At 53.6% G+C, this 25,383-nt stretch overlaps 1 protein-coding gene and 1 long non-coding RNA gene across 5 annotated transcripts in view; one reads left to right on the top strand and one right to left on the bottom strand.

Moving 5' to 3' along the window:
* LOC138853580 (uncharacterized) overlaps nt 1–25,383 on the top strand; it is a 134,842-nt gene that overhangs the window by 82,014 nt on the left and 27,445 nt on the right. The window contains exon 1 of one of the 4 annotated variants that reach the window (XR_011392746.1): nt 8,237–8,301. The exons of 1 other annotated variant lie outside the window; for it this stretch is intronic. This is a non-coding gene — a long non-coding RNA (uncharacterized lncRNA). Of the gene's footprint in view, nt 1–8,236; nt 8,302–15,982; nt 16,066–25,383 lie in introns of those variants that run through there. 2 more of the 4 variants (XR_011392749.1, XR_011392747.1) reach the window with 2 other exon arrangements.
* The window catches only part of LOC128693678 (transcription factor cwo), a 106,998-nt gene that overhangs the window by 76,685 nt on the left and 4,930 nt on the right, over nt 1–25,383 (bottom strand). The window contains exon 2 of the mRNA XM_053783460.2: nt 24,831–24,945. Within this exon, the coding sequence (XP_053639435.1) occupies nt 24,831–24,945 (115 nt within the window). The remainder of the gene's footprint in view (nt 1–24,830; nt 24,946–25,383) is intronic.

The following is a 25,383-nucleotide window of genomic DNA, read 5'->3' as shown; positions in this document are numbered from 1 at the left end:
GGGTTCTCCAGGATGAATACTGGGGGTGGTGGGTTCTCCAGGATGAATACTGGGGGTGGTGGGTTCTCCAGGATGAATACTGGGGGTGGTGGGTTCTCCAGGATGAATACTGGGGGAGGTGGGTTCTCCAGGATGAATACTGGGGGTGGTGGGTTCTCCAGGATGAATACTGCGGGAGATGGGTTCTCCAGGATGAATACTGCGGGAGGTGGGTTCTCCAGGATGAATACTGCGGGAGGTGGGTTCTCCAGGATGAATACTGGGGGAGGTGGGTTCTCCAGGATTAATACTGGGGAGGTGGGTTCTCCAGGATGAATACTGCGAGAGGTGGGTTCTCCAGGATGAATACTGGGGGAGGTGGGTTCTCCAGGATGAATACTGCGGGAGGTGGGTTCTCCAGGATGAATACTGGGGAGGTGGGTTCTCCAGGATGAATACTGGGGGTGGTGGGTTCTCCAGGATGAATACTGGGGGAGGTGGGTTCTCCAAGATGAATACTGGGGGTGGTGGGTTCTCCAAGATGAATACTGGGGGTGGTGGGTTCTCCAGGATGAATACTGCGGGAGGTGGGTTCTCCAGGATGAATACTGGGGGAGGTGGGTTCTCCAGGATGAATACTGGGGAAGGTGGGTTCTCCAGGACGAATACTGCGGGTGGTGGGTTCTCCAGGATGAATACTGGGGAAGGTGGGTTCTCCAGGACGAATACTGCGGGTGGTGGGTTCTCCAGGATGAATACTGGGGAAGGTGGGTTCTCCAGGACGAATACTGCGGGTGGTGGGTTCTCCAGGATGAATACTGGGGAAGGTGGGTTCTCCAGGACGAATACTGCGGGTGGTGGGTTCTCCAGGACGAATACTGCGGGTGGTGGGTTCTCCAGGATGAATACTGGGGGAGGTGGGTTCTCCAGGATGAATACTGGGGGAGGTGGGTTCTCCAGGATAAATACTGCGGGAGGTTTTTTCTCCAGGACGAATACTGCGGGTGGTGGGTTCTCCAGGATGAATACTGGGGTAGGTGGGTTCTCCAGGATGAATACTGCGGGAGGTGGGTTCTCCAGGATGAATACTTGGGAGGTGGGTTCTCCAGGATGAATACTGGGGGAGGTGGGTTCTCCAGGATGAATACTGCGGGAGGTGGGTTCTGCAGGATGAATACTGGGGGAGGTGGGTTTTCCAGGATGAATACTGCGGGAGGTGGGTTCTCCAGGATGAATACTGGGGAGGTGGGTTCTCCAGGATGAATACTGGGGGAGGTGGGTTCTCTAGGATGAATACTGCGGGAGGTGGGTTCTCCAGGATGAATACTGGGGGAGGTGGGTTCTCCAGGATGAATACTGCGGGAGGTGGGTTCTCCAGGATGAATACTGTGGAGGTGGGTTCTCCAGGATGAATACTGGGGAGGTGGGTTCTCCAGGATGAATACTGGGGGAGGTTCTCCAGGATGAACACTGCGGGAGGTGGGTTCTCCAGGATGAATACTGGGGAGGTGGGTTCTCCAGGATGAATGCTGGGGGAGGTGGGTTCTCCAGGATGAATACTGCGGGAGGTGGGTTCTCCAGGATGAATACTGGGGGAGGTGGGTTCTCCAGGATGAATACTTGGGGAGGTGGGTTCTCCAGGATGAATACTGCGGGAGGTGGGTTCTCCAGGATGAATACTGGGGAGGTGGGTTCTCCAGGATGAACACTGCGGGAGGTGGGTTCTCCAGGATGAATACTGGGGAGGTGGGTTCTCCAGGATGAATACTGGGGGAAGTGGGTTCTCCAGGATGAACACTGCGGGAGGTGGGTTCTCCAGGATGAATGCTGGGGGAGGTGGGTTCTCCAGGATGAATACTGGGGAGGTGGGTTCTCCAAGATGAACACTGCGGGAGGTGGGTTCTCCAGGATGAATACTGGGGGAGGTGGGTTCTCCAGGATGAATGCTGGGGGAGGTGGGTTCTCCAGGATGAATACTGCGGGAGGTGGGTTCTCCAGGATGAATACTGGGGGAGATGGGTTCTCCAGGATGAATGCTGGGGGAGGTGGGTTCTCCAGGATGAATACTGGGGGAGGTGGGTTCTCCAGGACGAATACTGGGGGAAGTGGATTCTCCAGGATGAATGCTGGGGGAAGTGGGTTCTCCAGGATGAATACTGGGGGAGGTGGGTTCTCCAGGATGAGTACTGGGGGAGGTGGGTTCTCAAGGGTGAATACTGGGGGAGGTGGGTTCTCCAGGATGAATACTCGGGGAGGTGGGTTCTCCAGGATGAATACTGGGGGAGGTGGGTTCTCCAGGATGAATTCTGGGGGAGGTGGGTTCTCCAAGATGAATACTGCGGGAGGTGGGTTCTCCAGGATGAATACTGGGGGAGGTGGGTTCTCCAGGATGAATACTGGGGGAGGTGGGTTCTCCAGGATGAATACTGGGGAAGGTGGGTTCTCCAGGATGAATACTGCGGGAGGTGGGTTCTCTAGGATGAAAACTGCGGGAGGTGGGTTCTCCAGGATGAATACTGGGGGATGTGGGTTCTCCAGGATTATTACTTGGGGAGGTGGGTTCTCCAGGATGAATACTGGGGGAGGTGGGTTCTCCAGGATGAATACTGGGTGAGGTGGGTTCTCCAGGATGAATACTGGGGGAGGTGGGTTCTCCAGGATGAATACTGGGGGAGGTGGGTTCTCCAGGATGAATACTGCGGGAGGTGGGTTCTCCAGGATGAATACTGCAGGAGGTGGGTTCTCCAGGATGAATACTGGGGAAGGTGGGTTCTCCAGGATGAATACTCGGGGTGGTGGGTTCTCCAGGATGAATACTGGGGGAGGTGGGTTCTCCATGATGAATACTGGGGGAGGTGGGTTCTCCAGAATGAATACTGCGGGAGGTGGGTTCTCCAGGATGAATACTGGGGGAGGTGGGTTCTCCAGGATGAATACTGGGGGAGGTGGGTTCTCCAGGATGAATACTGGGGGAGGTGTGTTCTCGAGGATTAATACTGGGGGAGATGGGTTCTCCAGGATTAATACTGGGGGAGGTGGGTTCTCCAGGATTAATACTGGGGAGGTGGGTTCTCCAGGATTAATACTGGGGGAGGTGGGTTCTCCAGGATTAATACTGGGGGAGGTGGGTTCTCCAGGATTAATACTGAGGGAGGTGGGTTCTCCAGGATTAATACTGGGGGAGGTTGGTTCTCCAGGATTGAAACTGGGGGAGGTGAGTTCTCCAGGATTAATACTGAGGGAGGTGGGTTCTCCAGGATTAATACTGGTGGAGGTGGGTTCTCCAGGATTGAAACTGGGGTGAGGTGGGTTCTCCAGGATTAATACTGGGGAAGGTGGGTTCTCCAGGATTAATACTGAGGGAGGTGGGTTCTCCAGGATTAATACTGGGGGAGGTGGGTTCTCCAGGATTAATACTGGGGGAGGTGGGTTCTCCAGGATTAATACTGTGGGAGATGGGCTCTCCAGGATTAATACTAGGAGAGGTGGGTTCTCCAGGATTAATACTGTGGGAGGTGGGTTCTCCAGGATTAATACTGAGGGAGGTGGGTTCTCCGGGGTTAATACTGGGGGAGGTGGGTTCTCCAGGATTGAAACTGGGGGGTGGTGGGTTCTCCAGGATTAATACTGGGGAAGGTGGGTTCTCCAGGATTAATACTAGGGGAGGTGGGTTCTCCAGGAGTAATACTGGGGGAGGTGGGTTCTCCAGGATTAATACTGGGGGAGGTGGGTTCTCCAGGATTAATACTGGGTGAGGTGGGCTCTCCAGGATTAATACTAGGAGAGGTGGGTTCTCCAGGATTAATACTGTGGGAGGTGGGTTCTCCAGGATTAATACTGAGGGAGGTGGGTTCTCCGGGGTTAATACTGGGGGAGGTGGGTTCTCCAGGATTGAAACTGGGGGGTGGTGGGTTCTCCAGGATTAATACTGGGGAAGGTGGGTTCTCCAGGATTAATACTAGGGGAGGTGGGTTCTCCAGGAGTAATGCTGGGGGAGGTGGGTTCTCCAGGATGAACACTGCGGGAGGTGGGTTCTCCAGGATGAATACTGGGGAGGTGGGTTCTCCAGGATGAATGCTGGGGGAGGTGGGTTCTCCAGGATGAATACTGCGGGAGGTGGGTTGTCCAATATGAATACTGGGGGAGATGGGTTCTCCAGGATGAATGCTGGGGGAGGTGGGTTCACCAGGATGAATACTGGGGGAGGTGGGTTCTCCAGGACGAATACTGGGGGAGGTGGATTCTCCAGCATGAATGCTGGGGGAAGTGGGTTCTCCAGGATGAATACTGCGGGAGGTGGGTTCTCCAGGATGAGTACTGGGGGAGGTGGGTTCTCAAGGGTGAATACTGGGGTAGGTGGGTTCTCCAGGATGAATACTGGGGGAGGTGGGTTCTCCAGGATGAATACTGGGGGAGGTGGGTTCTCCAGGATGAATACTGGGGAGGTGGGTTCTCCAGGATGAATACTGCGGGAGGTGGGTTCTCCAGGATGAATACTGCGGGAGGTGGGTTCTCCAGGATGAATACTGGGGTGGTGGGTTCTCCAGGATGAATACTGCGGGAGGTGGGTTCTCCAGGATGAATACTTGGGGAGGTGGGTTCTCCAGGATGAATACTGGGGGAGGTGGGTTCTCCAGGATGAATACTGGGGAAGGTGGGTTCTCCAGGATGAATACTGCGGGAGGTGGGTTCTCTAGGATGAAAACTGCGGGAGGTGGGTTCTCCAGGATGAATACTGGGGGAGGTGGGTTCTCCAGGATTATTACTTGGGGAGGTGGGTTCTCCAGGATGAATACTGGGGGAGGTGGGTTCTCCAGGATGAATACTGGGTGAGGTGGGTTCTCCAGGATGAATACTGGGGGAGGTGGGTTCTCCAGGATGAATACTGGGGGAGGTGGGTTCTCCAGGATGAATACTGCGGGAGGTGGGTTCTCCAGGGTGAATACTGCGGGAGGTGGGTTCTCCAGGATGAATACTGGGAAGGTGGGTTCTCCAGGATGAATACTCGGGGTGGTGGGTTCTCCAGGATGAATACTATGGGAGGTGGGTTCTCCATGATGAATACTGGGGGAGGTGGGTTCTCCAGAATGAATACTGCGGGAGGTGGGTTCTCCAGGATGAATACTGGGGGAGGTGGGTTCTCCAGGATGAATACTGGGGGAGGTGGGTTCTCCAGGATGAATACTGGGGGAGGTGGGTTCTCCAGGATGAATACTGGGGAAGGTGGGTTCTCCAAGATTAATACTGGAGGAGGTGGGTTCTCCAGGATTAATACTGGGGAGGTGGGTTCTCGAGGATTAATACTGGGGGAGGTGGGTTCTCCAGGATTAATACTGGGGGAGGTGGGTTCTCCAGGATTAATACTGAGGGAGGTTGGTTCTCCAGGATTAATACTGGGGGAGGTTGGTTCTCCAGGATTGAAACTGGGGGAGGTGAGTTCTCCAGGATTAATACTGAGGGAGGTGGGTTCTCCAGGATTAATACTGGTGGAGGTGGGTTCTCCAGGATTGAAACTGGGGGGAGGTGGGTTCTCCAGGATTAATACTGGGGAAGGTGGGTTCTCCAGGATTAATACTGAAGGAGGTGGGTTCTCCAGGATTAATACTGGGGGAGGTGGGTTCTCCAGGATTAATACTGGGGGAGGTGGGTTCTCCAGGATTAATACTGGGGGAGATGGGCTCTCCATGATTAATACTAGGAGAGGTGGGTTCTCCAGGATTAATACTGTGGGAGGTGGGTTCTCCAGGATTAATACTGAGGGAGGTGGGTTCTCCGGGGTTAATACTGGGGGAGGTGGGTTCTCCAGGATTGAAACTGGGGGGTGGTGGGTTCTCCAGGATTAATACTGGGGAAGGTGGGTTCTCCAGGATTAATACTAGGGGAGGTGGGTTCTCCAGGAGTAATACTGGGGGAGGTGGGTTCTCCAGGATTAATACTGGGGGAGGTGGGTTCTTCAGGATTAATACTGGGGGAGGTGGGCTCTCCAGGATTAATACTAGGAGAGGTGGGTTCTCCAGGATTAATACTGTGGGAGGTGGGTGCTCCAGGATTAATACTGAGGGAGGTGGGTTCTCCGGGGTTAATACTGGGGGAGGTGGGTTCTCCAGGATTGAAACTGGGGGTGGTGGGTTCTCCAGGATTAATACTGGGGAAGGTGGGTTCTCCAGGATTAATACTAGGGGAGGTGGGTTCTCCAGGAGTAATACTGGGGGAGGTGGGTTCTCCAGGATTAATACTGGGGGAGGTGGGTTCTTCAGGATTAATACTGGGGGAGGTGAGTTCTCCAGGATTAATACTGGGGGAGGTAGGTTCTCCAGGATTAATACTGGGGGAGGTGGGTTCTCCAGGATTAATACTGGGGGAGGTGGGTTCTCCAGGATTAATACTGGGGGAGGTGGGTTCTTCAGGATTAATACTGGGGGAGGTGGGTGCTCCAGGATTAATACTGGGGGAGGTGGGTTCTCCAGGATTAATACTGGGGGAGGTAGGTTCTCCAGGATTAATACTGGGGGAGGTGGGTTCTTCAGGATTAATACTGGGGGAGGTGGGTTCTCCAGGATTAATACTGGGGGAGGTGGATTTTCCAGGATTAATACTAGAGGTATGCTGGGGGGGGGTAGGGGGGATAAAGCAGCACTGGTCAGTGAAGACATCAACGAACATCAGCGAACATCAACGAACATCAACGAACATCAACGAACATCAACGAACATCAACGAACATCAACGAACATGAAGGTAATAAATGCCAGAATAAAAATATACAGTAAGGTAAGAAGAACTGAGGTAGACATGGAGTATACCTGTAGTATACCTGTAGTATACCTGGAGTATACCTGTAGTATATAATATGTAGCATGAAGGGAGGTGTGATAGCAACAACACTGCCACGAGTGTCTTACTGATGCTGCAGTGGGTAATTTTACTTCCAGGATGAATGCCATTTTATCTTGGTGTGAGAAAAGGTGTTATTGTTGGCATGATAGTACGAGATGATAATATCCGGAGACCTACGAGTGATTACTTACTACTACCTTCTTGACAAATGTTGAAGCAAAGATGAAATATGTGTTATACACGCCATTTAGCCAGGGGCTGCACCAGCAGGCGGACCCCACTACCACCACCACTATTGCCAACACCGTCACTAGTGCCACCACTAGCACCACCATCACCAGCACCACTCTCAGCAGCACCACACGTGAGTAAGGTTCACGTGGGAGCAACAACCACGGTCTATGTTAAGTCTTGAAGGAATCATCGTGACAAGTGTCTTGCAACATCCACCACTGTTTGTGAAAGTCCTGTCACCCTCACCCCTGTCCCTGCCCTCATGTCTCTCGTCCCTCTGCCTCTAATGTCCTTGTCACAGGAGTGTCTTCACCCATCATTAACAGGCACCTAAATTTCCCCCTCTTCTAATAACATGTTCATTTTCCCACTATAATCTACCTTGTCTATAATTACTGTCGCATTTGCTTCGTAAGCAAATGCGACAATAATTATAGACAAGGTAGATTATAATGGAAAAATGAACATGTTATTAGAAGACGGGGGAACTTAGGTGCCTCTTGATGTACTTGTCATAGCACCTACCACAACCAGTGTACGTTGCCATCCCTGCCATACCTTGCTCACCTTCATCCATCAAGTAAGAGAAACAAAGCTAGCAAGCCTACTACTGCCAGTCTCTTATACCTGCGTCCAGGTACTGACTCTTTATCTTCCATATATACAGGATTTACTACACCTCATGAGTGGTAGTTTATTGTCTACCTTAGTACAAATACAAATCGTTGACCAAACCCCTGGTAATGAGGGAAAAGACTAGAGAAGAATGAAGGAACATATAAAGAGATTGGATAGAATGCGGGTAGAGAGGATGGGTATAGAAAGATAAGTGGTCCATCCACTTCTGACTTCTACTTGATGGTGAATGTATTTACTCAGTCAATATGACATGTATATATAATGCATGTAGCATCTCCCAGCTCACGTATGCATGTGTACATAATGTATATCTCACGTCCCAGTTTATATATATTGAACGTTCAGCTCACGTACACATGGAAAGAATTTATATAAAGGAAACATGTGTATTAGACATTGATTACTGAAGGGACGATACTATAATTTTTGCTGATACGAATACCCACCTTTACGCTGATACCGATACCATTAACACGGACGTTAAATGATATCCAGCGATACCTTCAAAATTAGACGATATCTAGCGATAGCAGTGAGATACTGTGTCAGGGTGAGAGTTCTGGTGTAGTGTAGACTGAGTCTTGTGCTCTCCTTGTTCTTAGTACTGTTCAAGGTGTGCTGAAGTGTTGTTCAAGGTGTGCTGAAGTGTTGTTCAAGGTGTGCTGAAGTGTTGTTCAAGGTGTGCTGAAGTGTTGTTCAAGGTGTGCTGAAGTGTTGTTCAAGGTGTGCTGAAGTGTTGTTCAAGTTGTGCTGAAGTGTTGTTCAAGGTGTGCTGAAGTGTTGTTCAAGGTGTGCTGAAGTGTTGTTCAAGGTGTGCTGAAGTGTTGTTCAAGTTGTGCTGAAGTGTTGTTCAAGGTGTGCTGAAGTGTTGTTCAAGTTGTACTGAAGTGTTGTTCAAGGTGTGCTGAAGTGTTGTTCAAGTTGTACTGAAGTGTTGTTCAAGTTGTGCTGAAGTGTTGTTCAAGGTGTGCTGAAGTGTTGTTCAAGGTGTGCTGAAGTGTTGTTCAAGGTGTGCTGAAGTGTTGTTCAAGTTGTGCTGAAGTGTTGTTCAAGTTGTACTGAAGTGTTGTTCAAGTTGTACTGAAGTGTTGTTCAAGGTGTGCTGAAGTGTTGTTCAAGTTGTGCTGAAGTGTTGTTCAAGGTGTGCTGAAGTGTTGTTCAAGTTGTACTGAAGTGTTGTTCAAGGTGTACTGAAGTGTTGTTCAAGGTGTGCTGAAGTGTTGTTCAAGGTGTGCTGAAGTGTTGTTCAAGTTGTACTGAAGTGTTGTTCAAGTTGTACTGAAGTGTTGTTCAAGGTGTGCTGAAGTGTTGTTCAAGGTGTGCTGAAGTGTTGTTCAAGTTGTGCTGAAGTGTTGTTCAAGTTGTACTGAAGTGTTGTTCAAGGTGTGCTGAAGTGTTGTTCAAGGTGTGCTGAAGTGTTGTTCAAGTTGTACTGAAGTGTTGTTCAAGGTGTGCTGAAGTGTTGTTCAAGGTGTGCTGAAGTGTTGTTCAAGTTGTACTGAAGTGTTGTTCAAGGTGTGCTGAAGTGTTGTTCAAGGTGTGCTGAAGTGTTGTTCAAGGTGTGCTGAAGTGTTGTTCAAGGTGTGCTGAAGTGTTGTTCAAGGTGTGCTGAAGTGTTGTTCAAGTTGTACTGAAGTGTTGTTCAAGGTGTGCTGAAGTGTTCAAGTTGTACTGAAGTGTTGTTCAAGGTGTGCTGAAGTGTTGTTCAAGGTGTGCTGAAGTGTTCAAGTTGTACTGAAGTGTTGTTCAAGGTGTGCTGAAGTGTTGTTCAAGGTGTGCTGAAGTGTTCAAGTTGTACTGAAGTGTTGTTCAAGGTGTGCTGAAGTGTTGTTCAAGGTGTGCTGAAGTGTTGTTCAAGGTGTACTGAAGTGTTGTTCAAGGTGTGCTGAAGTGTTGTTCAAGGTGTACTGAAGTGTTGTTCAAGGTGTGCTGAAGTGTTGTTCAAGGTGTACTGAAGTGTTGTTCAAGGTGTGTTGAAGTGTTGTTCAAGGTGTGCTGAAGTGTTGTTCAAGGTGTGCTGAAGTGTTGTTCAAGGTGTGCTGAAGTGTTCAAGGTGTGCTGAAGTGTTCAAGTTGTACTGAAGTGTTGTTCAAGGTGTGCTGAAGTGTTGTTCAAGGTGTACTGAAGTGTTGTTCAAGGTGTGCTGAAGTGTTGTTCAAGGTGTACTGAAGTGTTGTTCAAGGTGTGTTGAAGTGTTGTTCAAGGTGTGCTGAAGTGTTGTTCAAGGTGTGCTGAAGTGTTGTTCAAGGTGTGCTGAAGTGTTCAAGGTGTGCTGAAGTGTTCAAGTTGTACTGAAGTGTTGTTCAAGGTGTGCTGAAGTGTTGTTCAAGGTGTGCTGAAGTGTTGTTCAAGGTGTGCTGAAGTGTTCAAGGTGTGCTGAAGTGTTCAAGTTGTACTGAAGTGTTGTTCAAGGTGTGTTGAAGTGTTGTTCAAGGTGTGCTGAAGTGTTGTTCAAGGTGTGCTGAAGTGTTCAAGGTGTGCTGAAGTGTTCAAGTTGTACTGAAGTGTTGTTCAAGGTGTGTGTGTGTTGGTGTTCACTGATCATGTGTGGTTTTGATGGGCAGTAGCGGGTTTCTGACACAGCTGGTGCACACTGTACATCGTATGCACACTGTACAGCTGGCTCACATTGTACAGCTGGATCACACTACAGCCGGCTCACACTGTACATCGTATGCACACTGTACATTGTATGCACACTGTACATTGTATGCACACTGTACATTGTATGCACACTGTACATTGTATGCACACTATACAGCTGGCGTGTAGTCATCTTGTTAATATGACATTTTAGAAGTATCAGGATCATTTCATATATCGACCGTGAGTATTCACCTATATCAGTTGTTATTACTCACAGATTATATTGTTAGGAAAATAATAGGATGGATAATGAGAACCTTCACAACTAGGGATGCCAAGCCACTGATGATTCTCTTCAAATCGCTTGTTCTCTCTAGGCAGAAGTATTGCTGTACACTATCGGCCCCTTCCAAGGCAGGAGAAATTGCTGACCTGGAGAATATACAGAGAACTTTCACTGAATGTATAAGTACAATAAAGCACCTAAATTACTGGGAATGGTTGAAGTCCCTTGACCTGTACTCCCCGGAACGCAGGCGAGAAAGATACATGACAATACACACTTGGGAAATCCTAGAGGGACTAGCCCCAAATCTGTACACAGAAATCAATCCCTGCGATAGCAAAAGACTTGGCAGGCGGTACATCTCCCCAATGAAAAGCAGGGACGCCGTAAGTACGCTAAGAGACACAATAAGTGTCAGGGGCCCAAGACTGTTCAGCTGCATCTCAGCATACATAAGGGGGATTACCAATAGACCCCTGGCTGTCTTCAAGAGGGAACTGGACAGGCACCTAAAGTCAATATCTGACCAGCCCGGCTGGTAACAGCCTGGTTAATCAGGCCCTGATGCACCGCGAGGCTTGGTGATGGACCGGGGCACGGAAGTGTTGACCCCCCGAAACACCCTCGAAGTATACTTATCAACCGTTAATATACACTTGTAAGAGGTCATCACTCTACCGTCAGTTTCTGGTTAATTAACGTCAGCTCCAGCCCATCACTGTTCAGTTAACTATCATAATAACACCACCATTATATATCCTCTCTGGTGTAATCTAACATATGCATAGCACACTGTCAGCAGGAGGGTACAGTGTCAGCAGGAGGGTACAGTGTCAGCAGGAGGGTACAGTGACAGCAGGAGGGTACAGTGACAGCAGGAGGGTACAATGTCAGCAGGAGGGTACAGTGTCAGCAGGAGGGTACAGTGACAGGAGGGTACAGTGACAGCAGGAGGGTACAGTGTCAGCAGGAGGGTACGGTGACAGCAGGAGGGTACAGTGACAGCAGGAGGGTACAGTGTCAGCAGGAGGGTACAGTGACAGCAGGAGGGTACAGTGTCAGCAGGGGGGTACAGTGGCAGCAGGAGGGTACAGTGTCAGCAGGAGGGTACAGTGTCAGCAGGAGGGTACAGTGTCAGCAGGAGGGTACAATGACAGCAGGAGGGTACAGTGACAGCAGGAGGGTACAGTGTCAGCAGGAGGATACAGTGACAGCAGGAGGGTACAGTGACAGCAGGAGGGTACAGTGACAGCAGGAGGGTACAGTGACAGCAGGAGGGTACAGTGACAGCAGGAGGGTACAGTGTCAGCAGGAGGGTACAGTGTCAGCAGGAGGGTACAGTGTCAGCAGGAGGGTACAGTGACAGCAGGAGGGTACAGTGACAGCAGAAGGGTACAGTGTCAGCAGGAGGGTACAGTGTCAGCAGGAGGGTACAGTGACAGCAGGAGGGTACAGTGACAGCAGAAGGGTACAGTGTCAGCAGGAGGGTACAGTGTCAGCAGGAGGGTACAGTGACAGCAGGAGGGTACAGTGACAGCAGAAGGGTACAGTGTCAGCAGGAGGGTACAGTGTCAGCAGGAGGAGACACGGTCAAGGTGAGCCTTGATAGTGTATCAGCCAACACCTGCGACCAAAGTATTGAAAGAGTGAAGACAGAGAACAACTATGACACGAGCTGTCACCAACGGTGTTGCTACAGGTATTGTCACTGCACACACCTGCTGTTGTTGCTGCTCCTGTTACCGCTGTTGCTGTTGCTGTTAGTAAATATTTACATAAACTTCCTCAGACACTCCTTCCTCAGGTATTGGTAATGCACCTACCTTCCCCCCTCCCCCTCCCCACCTTCTCATCCCCCCTCCCCACCTTCTCATCCCCCCTCCCCCCTCCCCTCCTTCTCATCCCCCCTCCCCCTCCCCACCTTCTCAACCCCCCTCCCCCTCCCCACCTCATCCCCCCTCCCCCTCCCCACCTTCTCCTCTCCCCTCCCCCTCCCCACCTTCTCATCCCCCCTCCCCACCTTCTCATCCCCCCTCCCCCTCCCCACCTCATCCCCCCTCCCCCTCCCCACCTCATCCCCCCTCCCCCTCCCCCCCTTCTCTACCCTCCTTCCCACCTTCTCTACCCTCCTACCCACCTTCTCAACCCCCCCCTCCCCTCCCCACCTTCTCATCCCCCCTCCCCCTCCCCACCTCATCTCCCCTCCCCCTCCCCACCTTCTCATCCCCCCTCCTCACCTTCTCATCCCCCCTCCCCCTCCCCTCCTCATCCCCCCTCCCCACCTTCTCATCCCCCCTCCCCCTCCCCACCTTCTCATCCCCCCTCCCCCTCCCTTCTCATCCCCCCTCCCCTCCCCACCTTCTCATACCCCCTCCCCCTCCCCAACCTTCCTCATCCCCCTCCCCACCACCCCTTCTCACCTCCCCTCCCCACCTCCCCTCACCCCTTCCCCACTTCTCATCCCCCTCCCCCTCCCCACCCCCTTCCCTCATCCCCACCTCCCCCTCTCCCCATCCTTCCCCTCCCACCCCCTCCCCACCATCCCCCTCCCCACCACCCCCTCCCCAGCCCCTCCCCACCCCTCCCCTCCATCCTTCCCCACCCCTCTCCCCATCCCCCATCCCCTCCACCCCTTCTCCTCATCCCCTCCACCTCCCCTCACCCCTCCCCATTCTCTCCCCTACCATCCCCCTATCCCATCCCCTCCCTCCCCACCTCCCCGTCCCCCTCTCACCCCTCCCCATCCCCTCCCCTCCCCCTTCATCCCCCTCCCCTCATCCCCTCCCCCTCCCCATCCCCCTCTTCCCCTCCCCATTCCCTCCCCTCCCCACCTTCTCATCCCCCCTCCCCTCCCCTCCCCTCATCCTCCCCTCCCCACCTTCCCCCTCCCCCACCCCTCCCCCTCAATCCCCCTCCCCATCCTTCATCATCCCCCCTCCCCACCTCTCATCCCCCTCCCCACTCCCTCCCATTCCTTCTCCACCCCTCCCCCTCCCCTCCCCACCTCATCCCCCTCCCCTCACCCCTCACCTCCCCCCTCCCACCCCTCCCCTTTCTCCCCTCCCAACCTTCTCATCCCCCTCCCCTCCCCATCCTCACCTCATCCCCCCTCCCCTCCCCACCTCTCATCCCCTCCCCACCTTCATCCCCCTCCCACCTCCCCCTCCCCCTCCCCTCCTCCCCACCTCATTCCCCCTCCCCACTCCCCATCCCCTCACCTTCTCATCCCCCTCCCCTCCCCACCTTCTCCCCATCCCCCCTCCCCCTCCCCACCTTCCTCATCCCCCCTCCCCTCCCCTTCCCCTCATCCTCCCCTCTCCCCCTCCCCATTCCCCCTCCCCACCTCCCCTCATCCTCCTTCCCCCTCACCCCCTCCCCCTCCCCATCCTCACTCCCCCCATCCCCTCCCCACCTTCTCCCCATCCCCCCTCCCCTCACCCCTTCTCATCCCCCACCTCCCTCCACCTTCAATCCCCCTCCCACCTCCCCATCCCCTCATCCTCTCCTCCCCACCTTCCCCTCCCCCATCCCCTCCCCACCTTCTCAATCCCCCTCCCCTCCTCATCCTTCCCCCACCTTCTTCACCCCCTCCCCTCCCCTCCCTCCCCACCTTCCCATGCCCTCCCCTCCCCACCTTCCTCCCCATCCCCCTCCCCCTCCCACCTTCTCCCCATCCCCCTCCCACCCCTCATCCCCCTCCCCACCTCTCTCATCCCCCCTCCCCCTCCCCACCTCATCCCCCTCCCCAGCTTCACCTCCCCCTCCCCACCTTCTCATCCCCCTCCCCCTCCCCACCTTCTCATCCCCCTCCCCTCCCCACCCCTTCTCATCCCCCTCCCACCTTCTCATCTCCCCTCCCCTCCCATCCCCTTCCCCTCATCCTCCCCTCCCCCTCATCCCCCTCCCACCTTCATCCCCCTCCCCACCTCTCCCCCACCTCCCCCTCCCCTCCTCCCTCCCCACCTTCTCATCCCCCTCCCTCCCCACCTTCTCAACCCCCCCTCCCCTCCCCACCTCATCCCCCTCCCCCTCCCCACCTTCTCATCTCCCCTCCTCATCTCCTCCCCTCCCCCACCTCTCATCCCCTCCCCACCTCTCATCCCCCTCCCCTCCCCACCTCATCCCCCCTCCCCACCCCTTCCCCTCCCCATCCCCCTCCCCTCCCCTCCCTCCCAACCAACATACACAATGTGAAAGCAGTGACACTCTTGCTCTAGAGTTCACGTTCACCTCAAGTTCACGCTGGTTTCTCGCCTATCTCTTTATCTATTATTATTATTAGGAAATAAGCAATGGAAATGCGATGTCTATATAGATAAGAGTAAATCACTGGAGGTAGAGGTGTGTTAATGGTGGTTTAGGGATAGTAGAGGTAAGTAGATAACTGTGTAGTAGTTCTTCATGTGAAAGTTAGCCAGTCTAGTACTAAAGTGTCTCTCTCAACAGTGACATTTGGCTGGAAGGTGTTAAATATATTCTGGAGTCATGTGCAAATATAGGTGACAATAACTATGACTTTATAATGGGAGGCGTCGTGCTACGATTCATCAGATTGTCCAGGAAGGAATAACACTAGACTTTTATTGAAAGGGTAAAGTTCGTTGAGACTAAATGTGATTGATGAGGTGCATTAGGAGGGAGAGTAGTGAAGCTCAGGTATGGAAGGTATCTGCTTCATTCACATGCGGATTTGGAGTGATTAAAAACGGGAGTGGAATGCAACCCTGGATATAGGTATAATGTTTGTCAGGAAACAGGACAAGTGTTTCCTGACGCCGGTTTTAGTCATAAGATGACCCACAGCTGGAGCTTTTGGTCATCTGACCCAGGATTTCTGATGGCTTACTGGTCTACCTCTTTACTAATGGTTGGGATTATAATCAGTAGTAGTAGTGCAACCCTGGGGATGACTAACAGAGTGATGTGTTAGTGTTTTCACTACGTCATGGGGGGGGGAGGGTAGCTAGCTTCCTGCCAGCAACGTTAACATATAGACCTTAGTGATTGATACCCACAGCTAGTTAAAATCAAACCAGGGTATGAGTTTAAGTTCAGTCCCCACTCGTACCGTGGTTTGCAATCATTACGATTTCGATAGCTAGTTTAAGATACACTTCAGCAAAGACTAGCACATAAACGTTTTCTAATATATCCTAGTGTTTACTGGCGTGCTATTTAAACCAGTGATCAGGAAGGCCTCCACATCAGGTAAGCAAGTGGCTGTGCTACCATTACCATTCCTTTCTCCACTACACTTCAAGCACTGAAGTTTAGAGTAAACATGAACGCTCCAGGCAGATCATTCTTATGTTATCATAATGAGACATACTTGAACCTCAACTGCTTTATAAACTAGATAGAACCAGTGTACGTGTAGCAACCATACTTAGCCAGTGTGCTAGTTGTGGCCACAGTGTACTGGAAGCTGTCAGCTGTAGCGAGTGTACTGATAGCTGTCAGCTGTAGCGAGTGTACTGGAAGCTGTCATCTGTAGCGAGTGTACTGGTAGCTGTCATCTGTAGCGAGTGTACTGGTAGCTGTCATCTGTAGCGAGTGTACTGGTAGCTGTCATCTGTAGCGAGTATACTGGTAGCTGTCATCTGTAGCGAGTGTACTGGTAGCTGTCATCTGTAGCGAGTGTACTGGTAGCTGTCATCTGTAGCGAGTGTACTGGTAGCTGTCATCTGTAGCGAGTATACTGGTAGCTGTCAGCTGTAGCGAGTGTACTGATAGCTGTCAGCTGTAGCGAGTGTACTGGTAGCTCTCATCTGTAGCGAGTGTACTGGTAGCTGTCATCTGTAGCGAGTGTACTGGTAGCTGTCATCTGTAGCGAGTGTACTGGTAGCTGTCATCTGTAGCGAGTATACTGGTAGCTGTCAGCTGTAGCGAGTGTACTGATAGCTGTCAGCTGTAGCGAGTGTACTGGTAGCTGTCATCTGTAGCGAGTGTACTGGTAGCTGTCATCTGTAGCGAGTGTACTGGTAGCTGTCATCTGTAGCGAGTGTACTGGAAGCTGTCAGCTGTAGCGAGTGTACTGGTAGCTGTCATCTGTAGCGAGTGTACTGATAGCTGTCAGCTGTAGCGAGTGTACTGGTAGCTGTCATCTGTAGCGAGTGTACTGATAGCTGTCATCTGTAGCGAGTGTACTGGTAGCTGTCATCTGTAGCGAGTGTACTGGTAGCTGTCATCTGTAGCGAGTGTACTGATAGCTGTCAGCTGTAGCGAGTGTACTGGAAGCTGTCAGCTGTAGCGAGTGTACTGTCAGCTGTAGCGAGTGTACTGTCAGCTGTCATCTGTAGCGAGTGTACTGGTAGCTGTCATCTGTAGCGAGTGTACTGGTAGCTGTCATCTGTAGCGAGTGTACTGGTAGCTGTCATCTGTAGCGAGTGTACTGGTAGCTGTCAGCTGTAGCGAGTGTACTGGTAGCTGTCATCTGTAGCGAGTGTACTGGTAGCTGTCAGCTGTAGCGAGTGTACTGGTAGCTGTCATCTGTAGCGAGTGTACTGGTAGCTGTCATCTGTAGCGAGTGTACTGGTAGCTGTCATCTGTAGCGAGTGTACTGGTAGCTGTCATCTGTAGCGAGTGTACTGGTAGCTGTCAGCTGTAGCGAGTGTACTGATAGCTACTGATAGCTGTCATCTGTAGCGAGTGTACTGGTAGCTGTCAGCTGTAGCGAGTGTACTGGTAGCTGTCAGCTGTAGCGAGTGTACTGATAGCTGTCAGCTGTAGCGAGTGTACTGTCAGCTGTAGCTAGTGTACTGGTAGCTGTCAGCTGTAGCGAGTGTACTGGTAGCTGTCACCTGTAGCGAGTGTACTGTCAGCTGTAGCTAGTGTACTGGCAGCTGTCAGCTGTAGCGAGTGTACTGGTAGCTGTCGGCTGTAGCGAGTGTACTGTCAGCTGTAGCTAGTGTACTGGTAGCTGTCAGCTGTGGCGAGTGTACTGGTAGCTGTCAGCTGTAGCGAGTGTACTGTCAGCTGTAGCTAGAGTACTGATAGCTGTCAGCTGTAGCGAGTGTACTGGTAGCTGTCAGCTTTAGCGAGTGTACTGGTAGCTGTCAGCTGTAGCGAGTGTACTGGTAGCTGTCAGCTGTAGCGAGTGTACTGGTAGCGGTCAGCTGTAGCGAGTGTACTGGTTGGTAGCTGTCAACTGTAGCGAGTGTACTGGTAGCTGTCAACTGTAGCGAGTGTACTGGTAGCTGTCATCTGTAGCGAGTGTACTGGTAGCGGTCAGCTGTAGCGAGTGTACTGGTTGGTAGCTGTCAACTGTAGCGAGTGTACTGGTAGCTGTCAACTGTAGCGAGTGTACTGGTAGCTGTCAACTGTAGCGAGTGTACTGGTAGCTGTCAACCGTAGCGAGTGTACTGGTCGCTGTCAACTGTACCGAGTGTACTGGTAGGCTGTCAACTGTAGCGATGGTAATGGCTAAATTGAGGATGGGATCACTCTGGGTGTGAGCCTGGTGGGTGGAGGGTGGGACCACTCTACCTGGGTGTGAGCCTGGTGGGTGGGACCACCCTACCTGGGTGTGAGCCTGGTGGGTGGGACCACCCTACCTGGGTGTGAGCCTGGTGGGTGGAGGGTGAGACCACTCTACCTGGGTGTGAGCCTGGTGGGTGGAGGGTGGGACCACTCTACCTGGGTGTGAGCCTGGTGGGTGGGACCACCCTACCTGGGTGTGAGCCTGGTGGGTTGAGGGTGGAACCACCCTACCTGGGTGTGAGCCTGGTGGGTGGAGGGTGGGACCACTCTACCTGGGTGTGAGCCTGGTGGGTGGGACCACCCTACCTGGGTGTGAGCCTGGTGGGTGGAGGGTAGGACCACTCTACCTGGGTGTGAGCCTGGTGGGTGGGACCACCCTACCTGGGTGTGAGCCTGGTGGGTGGAGGGTGGGACCACTCTACCTGGGTGTGAGCCTGGTGGGTTGAGGGTGGAACCACCTTACCTGGGTGTGAGCTTGGTGGGTGGGAAAACCCTACCTGGGTGTGAGCCTGGAGGGTGGGACCACTCTACCTGGGTGTGAGCCTGGTGGGTTGAGGGTGGAACCACCTTACCTGGGTGTGAGCTTGGTGGGTGGGACCACCCTACCTGGGTGTGAGCCTGGTGGGTGGAGGGTGGGACCACTCTACCTGGGTGTGAGCCTAATGGGTAGAGGGTGGGACCACTCTACCTGGGTGTGAGCCTGAAGGGTGGGACCACCCTACCTGGGTGTGAGCCTGGTGGGTGGAGGGTGGGACCACTCTACTTGGGTGTGAGCCTGGTGGGTGGAGGGTGAGACCACCCTACCTGGGTGTGAGCCTGGTGAGTGGAGGGTGGGACCACTCTACCTGGGTGTGAGCCTGGTGGGTGGAGGGTGTGGCCTCCCTACCTGGGTGTGAGCCTTGTGGATGGAAGGTGGGACCACTCTACCTGCGTGTGAGCTTAGTGGGTTGAGGGTGGAACCACCCTACCTGGGTGTGAGCTTAGTGGGTGGAGGGTGGGACCACTCTACCTGGGTGTGAGTCTGTAGGGTGGAGGGTGAAACCACCCTACCTGGGTGTGAGCCCTATGGGTGGAGGGTGGGACCACCCTACATGGGTGTGAGCCTGGTGGGTGGAGGGTGGGACCACTCTACCTGGGTGTGAGCCTAGTGGGTGGAGGGTGGGACCACTCAACCTGGGTGTGAGCCTGGTGGGTGGGACCACCCTACCTGGGTGTGAGCCTGGTGGGTGGAGGGTGAGACCACTCTACCTGGGTGTGAGCCTGGTGGGTGGAGGGTGGGATCACTCTACCTGGGTGTGAGCCTGGTGGGTGGGACCACCCTACCTGGGTGTGAGCCTGGTGGGTTGAGGGTGGAACCACCCTACCTGGGTGTGAGCCTGGTGGGTGGAGGGTGGGACCACTCTACCTGGGTGTGAGCCTGGTGGGGGGGACCACCCTGTCTGGGTGTGACCCTGGTGGGTGGAGGGTGGGACCACTCTACCTGGGTGTGAGCCTGGTGGGTTGAGGGTGGAACCACCCTACCGGGTGTGAGCTTTGTGGGTGGGACCACCCTACTTGGGTGTGAGCCTGGTGGGTGGAGGGTGGGACCACTCTACCTGGGTGTGAGTCTGTAGGGTGGAGGGTGAAACCACCCTACCTGGGTGTGAGCCCTATGGGTGGAGGGTGGGACCACACTACCTGGGTGTGAGCCTAGTGGGTGGAGGGTGGGACCACTCAACCTGGGTGTGAGCCTGGTGGGTGGGACCACCCTACCTGGGTGTGAGCCTGGTGGGTGGCGGGTGAGACCACTCTACCTGGGTGTGAGCCTGGTGGGTGGAGGGTGGGATCATTCTACCTGGGTGTGAGCCTGGTGGGTGGGACCACCCTACCTGGGTGTGAGCCTGGTGGGTTGAGGGTGGAACCACCCTACCTGGGTGTGAGCCTGGTGGGTGGAGGGTGGGACCACTCTACCTGGGTGTGAGCCTGGTGGGGGGACCACCCTGTCTGGGTGTGAGCCTGGTGGGTGGAGGGTGGGACCACTCTACCTGGGTGTGAGCCTGGTGGGTTGAGGGTGGAACCACCCTATCTGGGTGTGAGCTTGGTGGGTGGGACCACCCTACTTGGGTGTGAGCCTGGTGGGTGGAGGGTGGGACCACTCTACCTGGGTGTGAGCCTAATGGGTAGAGGGTGGGACCATTCTACCTGGGTGTGAGCCTGGAGGGTGGGACCACCCTACCTGGGTGTGAGCCTGGTGGGTGGAGGGTGGGACCACTCTACCTGAGTGTGAGCCTGGTGGGTGGAGGGTGAGACCACCCTACCTGGGTGTGAGCCTGGTGGGTGAAGGGTGGAAACACTTTACCTGGGTATGAGCCTGGTGGGTGGAGGGTGTGACCTCCCTACCTGGGTGATGGAAGGTGGGACCACTCTACCTGCGTTTGAGCTTAGTGGGTTGAGGGTGGAACCACCCTACCTGGGTGTGAGCTTAGTGGGTGGAGGGTGGGACCACTCTACCTGGGTGTGAGTCTGTAGGGTGGAGGGTGAAACCACCCTACCTGGGTGTGAGCCCTATGGGTGGAGGGTGGGACCACCCTACCTGGGTGTGAGCCTGGTGGGTGGAGGGTGGGTCCACCCTACCTGGGTGTGAGCCCTATGGGTGGAGGGTGGGACCACCCTACCTGAGTGTGAGCCCTATGGGTTGAGGGTGGGACCACCCTACCTGGGTGTGAGCCTGGTGGGTGGAGGGTGGGTCCACCCTACCTGGTGTGGTATGGGTGGAGGGTGGGACCACCCTACCTGGGTGTGAGCCCTATGGGTTGAGGGTGGGACCACCCTACCTGGGTGTGAGCCTGGTGGGTTGAGGGTGGAACCACCCTACCTGGGTGTGAGCCTGGTGGGTGGAGGGTGGGACCACCCTACCTGAGTGTGAGTCTGGTGGGTGGAGGGTGAGACCACCCTGCCTGGGTGTGAGCCTGGTGGGTGGAGGGTGGGACCACCCTTCCTGGGTGTGAGCCTGGTGGGTGGAGGGTGGGACCACCCTACCTGGGTGTGAGCGTGGTGGGTGGAGGGTGGGACCACCCTACCTGGGTGTGAGCCTGGTGGGTGGAGGGTGGGACCACCCTTCCTGGGTGTGAGCCTGGTGGGTGGAGGGTGAGACCACCCTACCTGGGTGTGAGCCTGGTGGGTGGAGGGTGGGACCACCCTTCCTGGGTGTGAGCCTGGTGGGTGGAGGGTGAGACCACCCTACCTGGATGTGAACCTGGTGGGTGGAGGGTGGGACCACCCTACCTGGATGTGAACCTGGTGGGTGGAGGGTGAGACCACCCTACCTGGATGTGAACCTGGTGGGTGGAGGGTGAGACCACCCTACCTGGATGTGAGCCTGGTGGGTGGGACCACCCTACCTGGGTGTGAGCCTGGTGGGTGGAGGGTGAGACCACCCTACCTGGGTGTGAGCCTGGTGGGTGGAGGGTGAGACCACCCTACCTGGGTGTGAGCCTGGTGGGTGGAGGGTGAGACCACCCTACCTGGGTGTGAGCCTGGTGGGTGGAGGGTGGGACCACCCTACCTGGGTGTGAGCCTGGTGGGTGGAGGGTGAGACCACCCTACCTGGGTGTGAGCCTGGTGGGTGGAGGGTGAGACCACCCTACCTGGGTGTGAGCCTGGTGGGTGGAGGGTGAGACCACCCTACCTGGATGTGAACCTGGTGGGTGGAGGGTGGGACCACCCTACCTGGGTGTGAGCCTGGTGGGTGGAGGGTGAGACCACCCTACCTGGATGTGAGCCTGGTGGGTGGAGGGTGGGACCACCCTACCTGGGTGTGAGCCTGGTGGGTGGAGGGTGAGACCACCCTACCTGGGTGTGAGCCTGGTGGGTGGAGGGTGAGACCACCCTACCTGGATGTGAGCCTGGTGGGTGGAGGGTGGGACCACCCTACCTGGGTGTGAGCCTGGTGGGTGGAGGGTGAGACCACCCTACCTGGATGTGAACCTGGTGGGTGGAGGGTGGGACCACCCTACCTGGGTGTGAGCCTGGTGGGTGGAGGGTGAGACCACCCTACCTGGATGTGAGCCTGGTGGGTGGAGGGTGGGACCACCCTACCTGGGTGTGAGCCTGGTGGGTGGAGGGTGAGACCACCCTACCTGGGTGTGAGCCTGGTGGGTGGAGGGTGAGACCACCCTACCTGGATGTGAGCCTGGTGGGTGGAGGGTGGGACCACCCTACCTGGGTGTGAGCCTGGTGGGTGGAGGGTGGGACCACCCTACCTGGATGTGAGGGTGGTGGGTGGAGGGTGAGACCACCCTACCTGGATGTGAGCCTGGTGGGTGGAGGGTGGGACCACCCTACCTGGGTGTGAGCCTGGTGGGTGGAGGGTGAGACCACCCTACCTGGGTGTGGGCCCTCTGGGTGGAGGGTGAGACCACCCTACCTGGGTGTGAGCCTGGTGGGTGGAGGGTGAGACCACCCTACCTGGGTGTGGGCCCTCTGGGTGGAGGGTGGGACCACCCTACCTGGATGTGAGCCTGGTGGGTGGAGGGTGAGACCACCCTACCTGGGTGTGAGCCTGGTGGGTGGAGGGTGAGACCACCCTACCTGAGTGTGAGCCTGGTGGGTGGAGGGTGAGACCACCCTACCTGGGTGTGAGCCTGGTGGGTGGAGGGTGAGACCACCCTACCTGGATGTGAGCCTGGTGGGTGGAGGGTGGGACCACCCTACCTGGATGTGAGCCTGGTGGGTGGAGGGTGAGACCACCCTACGTGGGTGTGAGCCTGGTGGGTGGAGGGTGAGACCACCCTACCTGGGTGTGAGCCTGGTGGGTGGAGGGTGAGACCACCCTACCTGGGTGTGAGCCTGGTGGGTGGAGGGTGAGACCACCCTACCTGGGTGTGAGCCTGGTGGGTGGAGGGTGAGACCACCCTTCCTGGGTGTGAGCCTGGTGGGTGGGACCACCCTACCTGGATGTGAGCCTGGTGGGTGGAGGGTGGTAGTTACCACGTGTGGCAACTATCACGTGGCATCAGAATAAGTATCAACCATGACGTCACAACCAACAATCAATGGCTGACTTCCAGCCTCGTTGTTACACATTAATATAATCATTTTATCACAGCAATGTATGGCTTTTGATGAAGATTTTATTATAAGCCTTAAAAATATAAATTATATCATTAGTGGAGAGATTATTTTTTAGATTTTTGCAACCGTAACTGCTAGTTTGTGCACTCCATATACATCCTGTGGATTTTATTAATTAAGCAACCAAATTACTGGGAACGTTTGAGGTCCCTCGACCTGTACTCCTTGGAACGCAGACGAGAGAGATGCATAATATACTCTTGGAAAATCTGAAAAGGTCTAATCCCAAATTTGTACACGGAAATCACTCCGCATGAAAGCCAAAAACCCAGCAGGCCGTACAGCATCCACCCAAATGAAGAACAAGGGCGCCATGAGTGCTCTGAGACAGCAGAGTAAGTGTCAGGGGCCCAAGACTGTTCAACTGCTTCCCAGCATACATAAGGCGGATTACCAATAGACCCCTGGCTGTCTTCCAGAGGAAGCTGGACAGGCACCTAAAGTCAGTACCTGACCAGCTGGGCTGTGGTTCGTATGTTGGTTTGCATGCGGCCAGCAGTAGCAGCCTGGTTGATCAGGCTCTGATCCACTACGGATCGGGCCGCGAGGGCACTGACCACCGGAACACCTTCCAGGTATACAAAGAAGCCCTAGGAACTAGGGCCTAAAAGGCCTAGTAACTAGGCCTCAGAAAGGTTAAGAGGATTATAATCTGGGTTTATATCTATGCTTGTCTTACCTGTTGCAAGCAAATTTAGGACATTTGTTTGTAAATATCCTAAACTTGCTTGCCTAAACCTTTACCTTTAAAATACGTTATTATACTGTCTGTATATTCCTCAGTAAAAGGAAAATGAAGCACATAGTGTTGAAGATAGTAACCATAAGGCTAGCCAGTGTTGAAGATAGTAACCATAAGGCTAGCCAGTGTTGAAGATAGTAACCATAAGGCTAGCCAGTGTTGAAGATAGTAACCATAAGGCTAGCCATCTACTCTGCATTTAGTCTGATCATAATCAAACTGAATGCCAAACTTCCAGAAGTGCTTGTAACCAAGTTAAGCCTGGCTACTACATCAGTCTGTGCGTCTGCCAAACTACCAGTAGTGTCTGTAACCAAGTTAAGCCTGGCTACTACATAAGTCTGTGTGTCTGTCAGAAGTGTTTGTAACCAAGTTAAGCCTGGCTGGTTAAGTTATAAAGTTTTTATGGATCTCATGATGAGTGGAGTATTTAATGTCTGACTCTTAATTACTCCTTTTTAAATACCACTTTACGTATCTTTTATTTCCAGCAAATTATTTGAAAACAAATATAATTTATTTAAATATTTGGTGTACCTGGAAAAGGAGAATTATCTTCCCTGAGTAATATTACATCTCAGTAACACAATGGCAACTCTTCTTGGGGCAGTTTGAAACCAAGTTAAGAGGACACTAATTAATAATCTTGAAACCGAGGAAATGCAATTACACAGTCACCGGAACCTTAATTAACGTATGGTGAGTGGCAGTATTAATGATGTTACTAGGAAAGGGAAAAGGAAGAGTCAGATGGACTGAGAACTGTAGATAAATGGTTCAGAGAACAAACAAGTTGACGATTGAGACACTTGTGCAATACTTGGGTATCTGTGTTGTAGAAACATTGGGTCAACAAGTGGTGGCTTCAGTCCGGTACAGTTATGGAGTACCACTGGAAGGTCGCTGAGTGAGCAGCAGCCTTCCTGACAGTACTCACCCGCACAGCTTTCTTCTTGGTGAGGCTCAAATCGTCGTCGTCATCATCATGGTGGAGGCTGCCATCGTGGTGGAGGCTGCCATCATGGTGGAGGGTACTGCTGAAGTTAAGATTTCTGCCGACAACAAATTCACATTTACAGTGGATTATACAACTGTAATTCATTATCAATAAAAATATTACTAGTGCTTGTAGCAGTATATTAATTAAAAACTATAATATAGCATATAAAAACGGAAAAGAAATATTTGTAAAATTATATTGACAGGGAAGCGCTAAAATTGTAAGGGTTATAAAGCGTATGGGAAGAGAAGATATTTATCTCGATTCAAGGATGAATATGAACGTTCCTGTGCCTTGGATCAAGAGCTCTTCACCATCAAACTTCATCTACTTGATGTACAAACCTCCGTGGAACAGCAGGAAACCAAGACAAGAATATGATGAGAGTAAGAGAACGATGGTGGCCCCACTAGCCGAGGTGGCCTTAAGGGCCCACATAAGCAGAGCAAAGACACTCACCTTGGGGGATTTCAACCACAAGAAGAAAATC

This window comes from Cherax quadricarinatus, chromosome 34, assembly GCF_038502225.1.
Source record: "Cherax quadricarinatus isolate ZL_2023a chromosome 34, ASM3850222v1, whole genome shotgun sequence".
In the NCBI taxonomy this organism is placed as follows: domain Eukaryota; kingdom Metazoa; phylum Arthropoda; class Malacostraca; order Decapoda; family Parastacidae; genus Cherax; species Cherax quadricarinatus.
Note: the sequence above shows the minus strand (reverse complement) of the source record. Positions and strands in the feature narration are given on the sequence as shown.